Source organism: Terrapene carolina, unplaced genomic scaffold, assembly GCF_002925995.2.
Source record: "Terrapene carolina triunguis isolate 2854851 unplaced genomic scaffold, T_m_triunguis-2.0 Scaffold558, whole genome shotgun sequence".
NCBI lineage: Eukaryota > Metazoa > Chordata > Testudines > Emydidae > Terrapene > Terrapene triunguis.
In genome coordinates this window covers 8,157,791-8,173,442 of record NW_020664909.1, presented here as the reverse complement: position 1 = coordinate 8,173,442, position 15,652 = coordinate 8,157,791, and the positions used below count along the sequence as shown (strand labels likewise).

Below are 15,652 nucleotides of genomic sequence, written 5' to 3'. Positions count from 1 at the left end.
TCAGCGAGAGGAGTACCGCGGAGTCGACGGGGGAGCCTGCCTGCCGCGTGTGGACCGCGTCTGAACCGGGGTAAGTTCGAACTAAGGTATGTCGAATTCAGCTACGTTATTAACGCAGCTGAATTTGCGTACCTTAGTTCGAATTGGGGGGTTAGTGTGGACCAGGCCTTTGTCTACACAGAAATTTGCACTGGTGTAATTAAACCTGTTTAGACACCTTTATGCGCTTAAGACTGCTTGTACTGCATTAGCTAACCCCTAGCCAGATTTAAATCAATTTAACTGTAACCGCACACGAAGTGGCGCTGGTTTAACTAAGGGTCTGAGTTTAAACAGATTTAGTTTTATCCGTGCAACTGTGTGCATGGACCAGGCAGAGCCAAAATAACTCTGAGTGAGAGTTTCACACAAAATTAAGTTTGTATGGTGAGCTACACTCCCCAGGATTACGGCGTTCAAGCATCATCATCACACCTGACAAAGACATGCACACGCACTGCACTGAGTTTTACCTGACATCGGAAACAATGGACTGTTTATAAAATTTGGAGAAAGCGGAGGTTGTGTAAACCAAGTTCATCTGGAAGAGAAAAAACGTTACGTGGATGAAAAAGTTAGTGTTTTTACAAGTCAACCACAGCTTGTAACTTCCACACAGATCTTAAGGAGAACGGGCACATGCTCAGTATTCTAAACATGTATTTAACTATGTGTAGCAATGACTTAACTGCACCTTCCATGCACTTTAGCAGCATAGAGCAAAGAAGGTTATTTTCTCGTCTAATAAATTTTTTATATAAAAATATTAGCTTATTAACATATTTCCTTTCTACTCCAGTGAAAAAGACTTAAACCAATTATTTAATGTTGTTAGGGCCAAATTCTGCTCCTCAGATAAGTGTGGTTTGGCTTAGAACAATGGTTCTCAACCAGGAGTACACACATACTCCTAGATGAGTGGGTGCACCAACTCATCTAGGTATTTGTCTGGTTTTACAACAGGCTACCTAAAAAGCACTAGCGACGTCAGTACAAACTAAAATTTTGTACAATGACTTGTTTATATTGTACTTACATTTCAGTGTATAGTATATAGAGCAATATTTATATTCCAATCAATTTATTTTATAATTATATGGTAAAAATGAGAAAATAAGCCATTTTTCAGTAATAGTGCGCTGTGATACTTGTGTATTTTTAGGTCTGATTTTGTAAGCAAGTAGATTACGTGAGGTGAAACTTGGGGGTATGCAAGACAAATCAGACTCCTGAAAGGGGTACAGTAGCCGGCAAAGGTTGAGAACCACTGTCTTCGAATGTTCCAAAATAGAGTTAAAACTTGGTTTTGCTACTGTATTGTTGTAAGAAGCATACTACATTTTGCCACTAGGTGGCATATGCCTCAAGTAGTGTTGAGCCACTTTTGATTCCTGTAGACAACATTTAATTCAGCATGGACATGAGTGGCTAGACACTGTGGCCATTTCTTTTGGAGGAAGACATAAGCTACAAAATCAAGGAGGGACTGATATTTGGTTTCTGCCCAATTTATAACGTTAAATGTAAGGAACTAAATAATAATGTCAGGAAACACTAATTAAAAACCTGTAAATCAAAGGGAATTGTGAATGTTCAATACCTCTCCAGATTAGGCTTGAAGTGATTTATTAACAATTAGGTCTTTTCACTGAGGGGGAGGAAGGTAACTTGATGAGTTTCCCCTATTTCACTGTCTCTCTTATGAAAGCCATATATTGCAGTGACCTTTGAGCCAGAATGGAAGGTCAAAGGGGCATCATTTCAAAAACATTCTACAGAATACAGGGGCAAAAGAACTTCCCCTCCCTACTCGGTGTGTCACATTAGACTATTCCATTTTATTTTCTCTTTGTTTACATGAACGATTCCCTTCTCAAGCAGATAAGATTCAGGTGAAAAAGCAGCAGTCACCACATGGCCTCTAAAATCATATTCTTTTCCTTTTAAAAAGCCCTATTTCTCCTACCCTCCCCAAAATTAAATTCTGTGGAATGGTAAAGATCAGAACTGGGTGTGACAAGGGGATGAAGGCCACTTATAAGAGTGAGATACAAACAGAGCTCACTCCTGGACTTAGAACCTCCAATAATCAAGCGGGGTTTGTAACTTTTTTTTCCCCCCAGGTGTGTCTACACTCAAACACCTAGGGTGATCAGATGTCCCGATTTTATAGGGACAGTCCTGGTGTTTGGGTCTTTTTCTTATATAGGCTCCTATTAGCCCCCACCCCATCCCAATTTTTCACTTTTGCTGTCTGGTCACTCTACAAATACCCCACCAAAAACATGTGAAACAGAACAAGGAAGTTTAACTTACCCACTTGCAAGTATTTTCTGAGCCAGATCCTATAGTTACCCTCCTCCCCATCATGCTGCTACTTATTACAGAGGTGCAGTACATCCATATATATATATGGAAATAAGTTGCCAGTAGATAGAGCTCCAGAGCATGTAACAGTTGCTGGGTTTTGCAGGAACAAGAATACTAGTGATGCACTGCAAATGGCTTCCAATGACTGCTCTTTTCAGTTTTGCCAACTCTCAATATTTTATCATTAGTCTCTCACTATATTTAGTTGACAATCCATAGCTCTTATATGAACGCGTAGCCGTTTCATTTTTTAAAGTTTCTGATCCTCCTGGTTGCAGGAAAAACTGCAATATGTTAACAAAAAGGCTGAAACATCAGAAAGCGAATAAAAAAAGACCTAGCAGTTACTCTTCAAAATCTCCTGATTTGTTGCAGCCTAATTCGTGATTGCTGAATGCTTGTGGCTGACAATACTGCCATCTCTGAACACTAGACTTCTCCCTCTCTAAATCTTCACTATTTTCCTAAAACAACTGCCTTCATGTCTCCATTTTCCTCTGAGTCACAAACTCTTGTGTTTGACCATTTTCCCTGAGTTCAGCAGTTCTACCGTACTATGGAATGCTCTGCGTGCTGCTCCTGCTGTGTCTGACTGGAGCAAAGCATTTTGGGAAGAATAATGCTTCTTCAAAACAGGCAAGCATTAGGAGGAAATTAAATGCATTCAAGAGTTCTAAAGCTATTACTGATGCTGCAGGCCAGGAAACAGGCAACAGATATCAAGTCTTCATATTCAATATCTCAAGCTTAATATTAGATGGCAGTTCATTTCTGAAGAGTGACCCTAAAAAAGGGGTTTATGGGGTTCCATGCTGGTTTCTTTTCAGTGTCTCCCGTATCAAATGCATCCATTAATGGATGCAGGACTGTATGAAAGGTTTGTAAACTTAAATAGACCCATCCTGAGTTTAATTTGTGACAAACAAGACTCAAAAGCAACCAGTTCTTTCCTTCCTTCCACATGGCTGGTGAAACAAAGGCAGATAGGAGACTAAGGGAGTTAGCCAGCTGATATTCTACATAGAACCACTCACTATGGGAGGAAAATGGCATGTCACCAACACCACCGCTAGCTCTTCCTCTGCCTGTGGGATCCTACACCAGACATCTTGATCCTAGAGGCTTCCACGTAGGCCCTGGTTTTGACTTGCTGGGTGTGTGGCCTGCACGTCCCCACTGACGAAAGCCAGGCAGAGGGAACCATCGGGTGTGGGAGGGGTCTGTCAATGCCATCCCTCAGGAAGCAAGTAAGCCAGCTGCAGGAAGAGGTGGCTCGTCTTTGTAACATCCAGGAGCACAAGGACTACAGCGACAGGATGTGTGTGGAAACATCTGAGATGGAACATAACTGACTACAGATGACAATAGTGACACTAGAAGAGGAGGAGGAAGAATTGGCTGCTCTATAGGATGGAGACTGGCTGCTGGCCACTTCGGGCAGTGGACAGCACTCCACCCACTTCCAGGCCCTCTGTCCATCAAGGTAAGCTGTGCTGGCAACGGGGAGAGGAACAGACCCCAGTGGCAGAGGAGAAGCCACTCGCCCCCAAGGCTGGGAGGCCCTTGGCCACTAAACCCAAAAGGATGAGATGTAGGGTGCAGTTGGTCGGGGGCTCTCTTCTGAGGGGGATGGAGACATTCATCTGCCAACCAGACACAGTGTCCCAGGACGTGTGTTATCTGCCTGGGGGCCATGTCAGAGATGTCACAGAGAGGTTACTGAAACTCATCCATCCTTCTGACCATACATCATGCTAGTCCCATCCATGTGGGAACTACTGAGGCTGCCAGGTATGACCCTGAGCAGATCAGAAGTGGCTACAGGGCTCTGGGAACAAGGATGAAAGGCACAGGTTGTGTTCTCGTCCATCCTCCCAGTTGAGGGTAAGGGCCCAGGCAGGGACAGGTGCATCCTGGAGATGAATGCATGGCTGCATGGATGTTGTCAATGGGAGGACTTTGGCTTCCTTGACCATGAGATGCTGTTCCCAGAAGGTGGTCTACTGGGAAGGGATGGGGTCCACCTGACCAAGAAGGGGAAGAACATCACTGCACACTCACCAATCTAAGGAGGAAGTCTTTAAACTAGGTTCAAAAGAAGCAGGTTACAAAACCCCACAGGTAAGTGTGTGTATATTTATATTATATAAACATAAATAAAAGATATATTAGCTACCTATATGTGAATACAATGAGTATGGGGAACAAAAAGGAAGAACTGGAAGTTAGTACACAAGCTACATTAAGACTTAATTGGCATCAGATTTGGTGGGATAAGTTTCATGATTGGAATATTGGTATAGAGGGGTATAGCTTGTTCAGATAGGACAGGCACAGTAAAAAGGGAGGAGCTGTTGCATTATACATTAATATATACACTTGTTCTGAAGTCCAGAAGAAGGTGAGAGGCAGACCAGTTGAGAGTCTCTGGATAAAGATGAAAAGGGGTAAAAAAACAAAAGGGGGGTGATGTTTGTGACACTAGCAGACAGGGGCCAACTCATGCCAAGGCCTCACTGAACAGTGACAAATGCATAGCTAGAAATCAGTCTGGCTCATCTATTTTAACAATACTAACACACAGGTATTAGATTTATAAAATGTGTTTAGACCTGATGAAAAGCTTGTGAGTTGCTGAATGCATTAATCTCACTTATAATAAATATTGCTTCATAACATGAGCTATAGATAAATGTTTTGCTCTATAACTATAAAAGTGTTTGCGATGAAACCAGAAACTCACACTGCCAGGAGAGAAGCATTACCAAGTGTGAAATACTAGTTTACCATGAGAAGTGTCATCTCTTGCCCAACAACAGAAGGCCCATAGACATCAGACAAGCCATTGTGGAACATCAGTGGACAAAAGATGTTGTGGATTGTTCCCCCCATACCATGAAGAGGAGATGTGCACAAACATCAGCTTTAGCTCTGGGAAAAGAGGATAAAAATCCCTGTCAAGAAGAAATTGTATCGTTATCCTTCTTGGAATTTGGAGAGAGCAATATTTCTTAGCATAAGCAAGGGATCCCCAACCTGCATATGTCGTTTAGGACTAAGGAGTTTGCATATTACAACAGCTTCTATTACTTTTGGAACCTAAGACTATAACTCACTTGTGTGTGACTCTTTATCTGCTTTAATCTTGTAAATATAGTTCTTTTATTTCTTTTTCCTAGTTAATAAATCTTTAGTTAGTTTATCATAGGAATGTCTATCAGCAATGTCTTTGATGTGAGATCTAGGGTGCACTTGACCTGGGTTAAGTGACTTGTCCCTTGGGACTAGGAGTAAGCTGAATATTGTTGTGATTTTTGGTACAAGGGCCCATCCCGTCACAAAGGCAGACTTGCCTGGGTGGCAAGACAGACTGGAGTGTGCAACGGGATTGTCTGTGACTCCATTTTAAGGCTGTTGCAATGCTTGAGGAGTTCACACTTGATACTTGGCTAGTGAAATCTAAGTATAGAACTTAGAGACAGTTTGGGGTTTGTACCCTGGTTTGTAACAGTCTCCCCTGAGATTGATACTCATATTCGTGAGCCACTCCAGACACTGTCACAATAAGGGTCTACTATAGACCACCAAATCAGGAAGGGGTAGAGGATGTGGGATTTCTAGAACAAACAACAGAAATCATCAAAACACAAGACCTGGTAGTAAGGGGGTGGGGTACTAAATACCCAGACATCTGTTAGAAAAAGTAATATGGGGGAGAGGGGAGAAAACACAAAATTTAAATAAGTTCTTGGAATGTATGGGGACAGCTTGTTGTTTCAGAAAGTAGAGGGAGTAATCATGGGAACTGCCGTTTTAGACCTGATTTGGTAGTGATTCTGGAAGGCAATTTGGGTAAAAGTGATAATGAAATGATGATTTCATGAGTTCAAGGAAACAAAAGAATGAGCAGCAAAATAAGAACAATGCACATCAAAAATGCAGACAGACACAGAACTGGTAAATAAGTTTCTATGGGAACAAAATGTGAGGGAAAAAGGAGTTCAGGCGAGGTGGCAGTTTCTCAAGGAGACACTATTACAGGCACAACTGCAAGCTATACTGATACGAAGAAAAGATAGGAAGAATAAGAACAGACCAATATGGCTCCATCAGGAGCTTTTTAACAATGGGAAAAATCAAAAAGGAATCCTACAAAAAGTGGAAACATGGATAAATTGCTAAGGAGGAGTGCAAAAGAATAGCTCGAGCAGATAGGGATAAAATCAGAAAGATTAAGGCACACAATGAGTTAAACCTAGCAAGGGACATAAAAGACAATAAGAAGAGTTTCTTTAAATACATTAGGAGCAAGAGAAAGATGCAGGAAAGAGTAGGTCCTCTACTTAGTGGGGAAGAAGAGCTAATAACTGATGATATCAAGAAGGCAAAGATGTTTAATGCCTATTTTGCCTCAGTCTTCCCCGCCCCCCCAAAAGAGGTAAACGTTGAACCAGATGCTAATATTAATCGTGTTGAGTAATAAGGAAGGAAGGAATTCAAGCCAAAACAGGGAAAGAACAGGTTAAAGTTAGATGCATTCAGTCAGCAGGGCCTGAAGAAATTCATCCTAGAGTACTTAAGGAACTAGCTGAAGCAATCTTGGAACGGATAGCAATTATCTTTGAGAACTCTTAGAGGACGGTGAGACCCCAGAGAACTAGAGATGGGCAGACATAGTACCTATCTTTAAAAGGGGAACAAAGAGGACCTGGAAATGTATAGACTAGTCAGCTTAACTTCAATACCCAGAAAGATACTGGAACACGAATTATTAAACAATAATATGTAAGCATCTAAAGGATAATAAGGTTTTAATGAATAGACATCATGGATTTGTCAAGAACAAATCATGCCAAACTAACCTAATTGCTTTCGTTGAGAGGCTTACTGGCCTAGTGGATGGGGGAAGCAGTAAATATATTTTGATTTTAGTAAGGCTTTTGACACAATCTCACATCTCATAAGCTAAGTACGGAAATGCGGTCTAGATGAAACTACTACAAAGGTGGGTGCACAACTGGTTGAAAGATTGTACTAAAAGAGTTGTTATCAATGGTTTGGTATCAAACTGGGAGGACATCTGTAGTACGGTCCTACAGGGGTCAGTCCTGGGTCTGGTACTATTCAATAATACTGGTCTACAATTTTTGAGAAGTCATCTGCTTCAGAGATAAAATGTGCTATTTATTATGTATTTTGATGTGCTGAATTCAAATATGACAATTAAAACACCTGATTGGCTACTGTTTCTAAGATATTTAAGTTTTTACATTTTATGTCTATGTATATTGTGTAGATAGTAGAGTTTTAATCATAAATTGTAAACCTAGGTCTTTTCATGTGTTTATAGTTGCTTTACATGATAATATTTCACCTGTCCTGTTTATGTAACACTTTAAAAATCAGCAAAAGGGTTATATAAATAAAATTTATTATGAAACAAAAGGCAAAGAACTATTCTGTACATAGTTTAGTCCTATTCAGTGTCTACTCGGCGCTTCTTGGCTTGTCTCTTGTATTCATTAAATGGAGCATCTCTTGTCCAGCAATAGTCTGCAAGCATTGATGGGCTCCATTTGCCCTGATAGCGTTTCTCCATTGTTGCAGTGTCCTGGTGAAATCGCTCGCCGTGCTCGTCGCTCACTGCTCCGCAGTTCGGTGGAAAAAAATCTAGATGAGAGTGCAAAAAATGTATCTTTAGTGACATGTTGCAACCAAGGCTTTTGTATGCCTTGAGGAGGTTTTCCACCAACAACCTGTAGTTGTCTGCCTTGTTGTTTCCGAGAAAATTTATTGCCACTAACTGGAAGGCTTTCCATGCCATCTTTTCCTTGCCACGCAGTGCATGGTCAAATGCATCATCTCGAAGAAGTTCACGAATCTGAGGACCAACAAAGACACCTTCCTTTATCTTAGCTTCACTTAACCTTGGAAATTTTCCACGGAGGTACTTGAAAGCTGCTTGTGTTTTGTCAATGGCCTTGACAAAGTTCTTCATCAGACCCAGCTTGATGTGTAAGGGTGGTAACAAAATCTTCCTTGATTCAACAAGTGGTGGATGCTGAACACTTTTCCTCCCAGGCTCCAATGACTGTTGGAGTGGCCAATCTTTCTTGATGTAGTGGGAATCTCTTGCACGATCATCCCATTTGCAGAGAAAACAGCAGTATTTTGTGTATCCAGTCTGCAGACCAAGCAAGAGAGCAACAACCTTCAAATCGCCACAAAGCTGCCACTGATGTTGGTCATAGTTTATGCACCTCAAAAGTTGTTTCATGTTGTCATAGGTTTCCTTCATATGGACTGCATGACCAACTGGAATTGATGGCAAAACATTGCCATTATGCAGTAAAACAGCTTTAAGACTCATCTTCGATGAATCAATGAACAGTCTCCACTCATCTGGATCGTGAATGATGTTGAGGGCTGCCATCACACCATCGATGTTGTTGCAGGCTACAAGATCACCTTCCATGAAGAAGAATGGGACAAGATCCTTTTGACGGTCACGGAACATGGAAACCCTAACATCACCTGCCAGGAGATTCCACTGCTGTAGTCTGGAGCCCAACAGCTCTGCCTTACTCTTGGGTAGTTCCAAATCCCTGACAAGGTCATTCAGTTCACCTTGTGTTATGAGGTGTGGTTCAGAGGAGGAGGATGGGAGAAAATGTGGGTCCTGTGACATTGATGGTTCAGGACCAGAAGTTTCATCCTCTTCCTCGTCTGACTCAAGTGAGAATGATTCTGGTGCATCAGGAACCAGCAGTCCTTCTCCATGGGGTACTGGGCGTATAGCTGATGGAATGTTTGGATAATGCACAGTCCACTTTTTCTTCTTTGACACACCTTTCCCAACTGGAGGCACCATGCAGAAGTAACAATTGCTGGTATGATCTGTTGGCTCTCTCCAAATCATTGGCACTGCAAAAGGCATAGATTTCCTTTTCCTGTTCAACCACTGGCGAAGATTTGTTGCACAAGTGTTGCAGCATATGTGTGGGGCCCACCTCTTGTCCTGATCTCCAATTTTGCAGCCAAAATAAAGGTGATAGGCTTTCTTAACCATAGTGGTTATACTGCGCTTTTGTGACGCAAAAGTCACTTCACCACAAACATAGCAGAAGTTATCTGCACTGTTCACACAAGTACGAGACATCTCTGCTCACTTTGGCTAAACAGGAATGTGTCCCTTTGCAAAATCAAACACTGACAAATAAGAGAGCACGACACTGTATGATTTCTAGAGCTGATATAAGGCAATTTGTTCAGCAGAGTGATATAAGCTTCGTTATGATTGCATCATCCATGACTTCTAGCAATAACATGATGCAATTCATATCACGTATGATGCAATACCAGCTTCAGATTGCATCATTCATTGTTTTGCCTAAAAAGCAAGTACTGTCCAAACCCAGTCATAGATTTATTCATAGATCCAGTCAAAGATGTATTTTAGTCATTTCTGGTTTAAATTGAGATCCCTTCCCTTTATAACTCATTTATCCTCTGCCATTCCCAAGTCAAGGGTCGTATATACTGACCCAATAGCATATCTTGAAAACTAGAGCCAATCAACAATTTTAAGCATCATTTTCGTTCTCAGTGACCCAGAATTAGTAAAGTTTGACTACATTTATTTCAGAAGCATTTTGGCTGTAGAGCAGTGTAATTATATTAAATGACTTGGATATCGGAGTGGAGAGTATGTTTATAAAACTTGCAGATGCCACCAAGCTAAGAAGAGTTGCAAGCACTTGGGAGCACAGAATTACTGATCTTCACAAATTGGAGAATTGGTCTGAATTCAACAAGGTGAAATTCAAATGCACAACTACACGAGGAGAAATAACTGGCTAGATAGCAGTACTGCTGAAGATTACCTAGGGGTAACGGTGATCACAAATTCAATGAGTCAACAATGTGATGCAATTGCAAAAAGGCTAATATTTGTATTGTAAGGTGTATTAACAGGAATGTTGGATGTAAGACATGGGGGAGAGGGGGTAATTGTCCCGCTCTACTCAGCATTGGTGAGACCTCAGCTGGAATACTGTGTGCAATTCTGGGTGGAAAGATGTGGACAAATTGCAGAGAGAGTCAAGGAGAGTAACAACAATGAGAACAAACAACAAAGGTAAAAGGTTTAGAAAACCTGACCTATGAGGAAAGGTTAAAAAACTGGGCTTGTTTCTCTTGTTTGAGAAAAGAAGACTGCAGGTCAGGGGGAGGGGGACATTTGATAAAAGTGTTCAAATATGTTAAAGGGCTGTTATAAAGAAGACAGTGATCAATTGTTCTCCATGTCCACTGAAGGCAGGACACGTAGTAATGGGCGCAATCTTCAGCTTGGGAGATTTAGGTTAGATATTAGGAAAGAGTTAAGCACTGGAATAGGCTTCCAAGGGAGGTTGTGGAATCCCGGTCATCTGAGGTTTTTTAAAAAACAGATTAGACAAACACCTGTCGGGAATGATCTAGATTTACTTGGTCCTGCCTCAGAGCAGCAGGTTGGACACGAAGACTTCTGAAGGTCCCTTTCAGCCCTAAACTTCTAGGATTCCTCCAGGCAGCAAACCCTTTATGCAGCCAGTGTCACTGCCAAAACTGAAGCTTTTTCTAATGTCATTCATGGCTCTGAACTGTTTGCTAACACTGTAATATGATCTATGTTCTTACCACTTGCTGCACGTTCTGTGCCACTGAGAGGAACTCTCTTGACTCCTTCTGCCTATATTCCGGGAGAAATTCTATGTTGGCTACACGAAATAATCCAACGAAATACAAGGCATCTTTGTTTTCTGCTTCAACTGCAAAACAGATAGAGGAAGGTTAATTTCTTTCTTTTTTTTTTAATCCCTTTTTAATAGCAACTCAGCTAGGGGAAGTATGTAACCCACACACCTTGTGAGTGTGGTGTTCTGTCCCATCTAGTGGCACCAAGACCACTTAAAGAAAGATAAAATTAGTCTGCTCTATAGCCTTAACTAAGAACCAGTTGGCTTTTAGCTCATGCGGTAAAGGCTCATGCATTAAGCTTCAAAGGTCCCCAATTTGATCCTGCCCAACAACAACCGAGGTCTGTCAGTGTTACACAAGCATTCAAGTTAGCATGGTTAGCCATCATGAGGAGAGCATGCTTTGCATCTCTGTAAAGTGGCGATTTGAAGTGGCTGATGCTTGGAGCTGCAGTGAGTTATTCTAGCAGCAGTCATGTCCAACATTCAGCTGAAGCAAAAGTCACTGTGATGGAGGATCCAAGGGTACGTCTACACTGCAATTAGACACCTGCAGCTGACCCATGCCAGCTGACTTGGGCTCGCACTAAGGCATTTCATTGTGGTGTAGATGTTCAGGCTTGGGCTGCAGCCCAAGCTCTAGGACCCTTCCACCTCGCAGGGTCCTACAGCCCGAGCCTGAACATCTACACACAATTAAATGCCCCTTAGTTCAAGCCCGGCAAGCCCAAGTCAGCTGGAATGGGCCTGTCACGGGTGTGTAATTGCAGTGCAGACATACCATAAGGGACAAAGGAAAGTATCCTAAAAGAGCGTCTTGAAACAATTCATGTGCAATGCAGGTAGAAACCTCGGATCAACTGGGGCCCTAAAAGCAATTTACTGAGTGCCATCAGTAACATACTGATGTATGAAATATGCATGAGCTTTCAGTAACTCACCAATGAAGAGCCACAGTAAGGTCCAAGTTATAACACCTATCACAAACAGAACCAGCGTAAAAAGAATGATTTTATTTTGAAAATTCCATATTGTTCTCTTTACTTTCCTCTTAGATTTGGATTTGCCATAGTTTTTCCTTGCAAGTATCTTCTTTGCCAACTTCTCTTCTGCATTTACTATTTGGACTGAAATATTTGATACCTAAAACAAACAAATAAATAAAATCAATGTACAGTGAGCCACGGGGAACATTTCAAACAGCGCTTTAGCTAACCTGCACCCAGAAGAGAGGAGATTTTACTTTACACATTTTCCCCCAAGTTACTACACAAACCCAATTTATTATTAAGGCAGTACTATATCTAGGAACCTCCCCTCACCCTCCGCATGATGTGGGGCCCAGTTGTGCTAAGCACATACAAACACAACAAAAAGATAGTTCCAAACAATTTACAATCTAAATTGTATGTATGCAACCGACACTGCATTTGTACATGACCAGCCCCCGCATGGGGGGAAGTATCATTTTGGCAGGAATAGAAAAGTAAAGAGACAGCAGCTACTGCAGTTTAGGGTAGTAATAAAAAAGCATCACGGAACAACGTCGCCTATCACAGTGCAATGGTAGATAGAGCTGTGAGAAAGCAAGTTTTGCTTTGAGAATTCTTTGCTGACCAATTCCATTTTGGGGTGGAGCTTAGCAAATAGGTATCAGCAAATCCTTTCCAATCCCTCGTAGTATTGGTTACGTCCTTACTTTTTTGTGTATTTCAGCAGACGAGCAATAGAATGCAAAGAGCAGCAGCAGAAGGCAGAGTGGAAGCTCAGTTAGGAGGCATTCGCACAAATTGGGGCAGAGAAGGAGGTTTGAGTACAAAACTAATTTTTCCCTTTCATCAGAAAAAACATTTTGGGAAGAAATACTATGTATTTTGCTTGTTGCAAATCCAGCAAAGTTCACACTGGTTCTATCAACAACAGAGGTTTGTTTTTCTGTGCAGCTCTGGTTAAGAGCAGCATGCACATCCATAGCTTAACGACCAGCCTAAGCCAGATTTAATTGGCTTTTTAGTTACAAAAGCAGCTGTATGTTAACTTCCCTAATATGTTACTCCCTTTAATAGAAGGGCTCTTGACATCATTACAGAAGGAACAGATAGAATACAATACAAATCAACAACAGTCAGCTAGGATGGGCAGTTCTCAGATGCCCCCAGCCTCTTAGACCATCCTTAACTTTGTTTACTACAGATGTAGCAAGATAGGAAGGTATAAAATGCCTGTATTTAACGCTTAAACATCTAGCATTGAACCAGTCTATTATGCAGGGCCGGCTCCAGGCACCAGCTTAACAAGCAGGTGCTTGGGGCGGCCGAGGGAGAGGGGCGGCACCTGCGGCAATTCGGGGGCAGCAGGTCCCTCACTCCCTCTAGGAGCGAAGGACCTGCCGCTGAACTGCCGCCGCCGATCACGGCTTTTTTTTTTTTTCCCCAATTGCCGCCGCCCCGGCGGGGGGGGGGTTTTTTTTTTTTTTTTTTTTTGCTTGGGGGGGCCAGAAATGCTGGAGCCGGCCCTGCTATTATGTTATGTCAGTTTCTAAATAATTAACAAAATCAATTTTCTATAGCCTTATGGAAAAGCACTATAGACTTAACAGGCATCATCTCTTTTTTTAAGCTATCCTATTGAATATAGTAATAGAGAAAGCTAAAAATAGAAAAAGGATATTGTTGTCTATTTGACAGTTGCAGTCAAAAGTTTTCAAGAAAGTTTCTCAAGTAACTAGTAAATTTAGGTGTCCAACATGACAGCTTAAGGATCCTATCTTCAAAAAACACTCAGGACACACCATATTAAAAAAAAAAAAAAAAAAAAAGTCAGGCTCTTTTAAGATATCAAATAGGGCACCCCAAAAATCACTAATTGCACTTACAGTCAAGATTGATTTCTATAGAAGCCTAGCCATCTTGTTCCTATTAATTTCTTTAGGGCCTAATCATAAAGATGGGCATGTTTAAAAGAATTTTAGGGCAGGAAGGAGATCCACTTACTCCTTCAAACTATAGGAATGTATGATGGCTGCCTAGTATTTGCATTGTTAATGAGTGCATGTGTAAATTCATACTTCAAACTTGTTGATCAGTCTGTTAGCTACCATCATTTTATCTGGAAAAAAAATGAACTTAATGTATCAAGTCTTTTGTGCAGGGCAAGCTTTTGTGCATAATGCCGGAGCACCGAGTTGATAACAACAGCATTAATGGCTAAGCTGTATATTTACACAATATGATTTACTGAGAAGAGTTATTTAGTTTAACCCAAAACATTTCATAGTAATAGAAGCAATAAGAGTTTAAAACATCGTGGATTAGGTTTTCTGTTTTATTCAAACCATGCAACTTTCTCCTGCTTCTGGTCAATTTTTGCACTATATAATGCAGTTCAGCTAATAAAGCAATTTAAGTATCACAATACACTAAATTATTTAATGACTCCTCATTCTTTCTGCCACATGTAATCTCCAGTGCAGTGATAGCCTTAGTTATACATTTGAAAGGTAGCTATACTTAGATTAATGCTGGATTTCTTTCCTGGAAATAGATTTCTTAGCAGAAACCTGCTCCTTGTCATGAAACCAGTCTAACCCTTACATACTGTCATATTGACATTTCAATTCTGTCAGTAAATGTTCATTGCAATGCATCAGAAGACAGGAGAATAGATTGACTTTTTAATTCAAAGTGATAAAACAAAATTAACAATAAAAATTTAGAGGTTGTCAATTTATGAATAGGTCTAACCCTCTATGCACAGTGCACAGGTCTGGTACAATAGTGGAGGGCACTTAAATCATCTACTTACACTTAGGTCATCTTCAGGTTTGGCGGACACGTGTCTGTTTTGTTCATCCATTCTGGAGACTTACTTGTCAAGTTCACACCAGGTTTAAAAGAGACGCTGCACCTATTCCTAGGCCATATTCCCAGCTCTGTTCCAAGGAGAACTGGTACCAGTGTCCAGGACAACTTGCTAAGGAAGGCATCAATTTACATTCATGAATTTCCAATTGTAATTTCATCTGCCTTGTTGCTCTGTTGTGAGCATTAAAAGGACACTATCAAGTAACTTTATTCTCCAAATGTTTGGGACGGGGGGGGGGGGGGGGAAAAAGAAAAGGGGGGGGGGCTTAAAAAAAAAAAAAAAAAAAGGGTATAAAAAAAAAAAAAAAAAAAGAGTTTTAACAGACTCCTGCAGCATGTTAATGCACCAAAGCCAGGATATTGAAATTAACTGAACAAGAATTAGAAACAAACAGACGTAATTAGCTGCAATGAAGACAGCAAGAAGTGAACAGTTGGGCAAGTTACATTACTTAAGATAGAGAAATTATTTTAAAAGTATGAAGAGCTATTAGTAACAGGTAAGGATTTTTTATTGACAAAAAATTGACTATAGTTTCTAAAAGCAAGTCAAATAAATAAGTACTTTGGGTTGGTTTTTTTTAACATGCTTTTTTTTTTTTTTTTTTTTTTTTTTTACAGTGATATACAAATAAGTTGATC

General features: G+C 40.9%; 1 protein-coding gene across 1 annotated transcript in view; it reads right to left on the bottom strand.

Moving 5' to 3' along the window:
* The window catches only part of TMPRSS7 (transmembrane serine protease 7), a 52,912-nt gene extending 37,910 nt beyond the window's left edge, over positions 1-15,002 (bottom strand). Inside the window, exons 1-4 of the mRNA XM_026659037.1 lie at positions 14,952-15,002; positions 12,089-12,290; positions 11,089-11,219; positions 513-580 (exon numbers count right to left, since the gene is read on the bottom strand). Of these exons, the coding sequence (XP_026514822.1) occupies positions 513-580; positions 11,089-11,219; positions 12,089-12,290; positions 14,952-15,002 (452 nt within the window). The remainder of the gene's footprint in view (positions 1-512; positions 581-11,088; positions 11,220-12,088; positions 12,291-14,951) is intronic.
* Between the last annotated feature and the right edge of the window lie 650 nt (positions 15,003-15,652).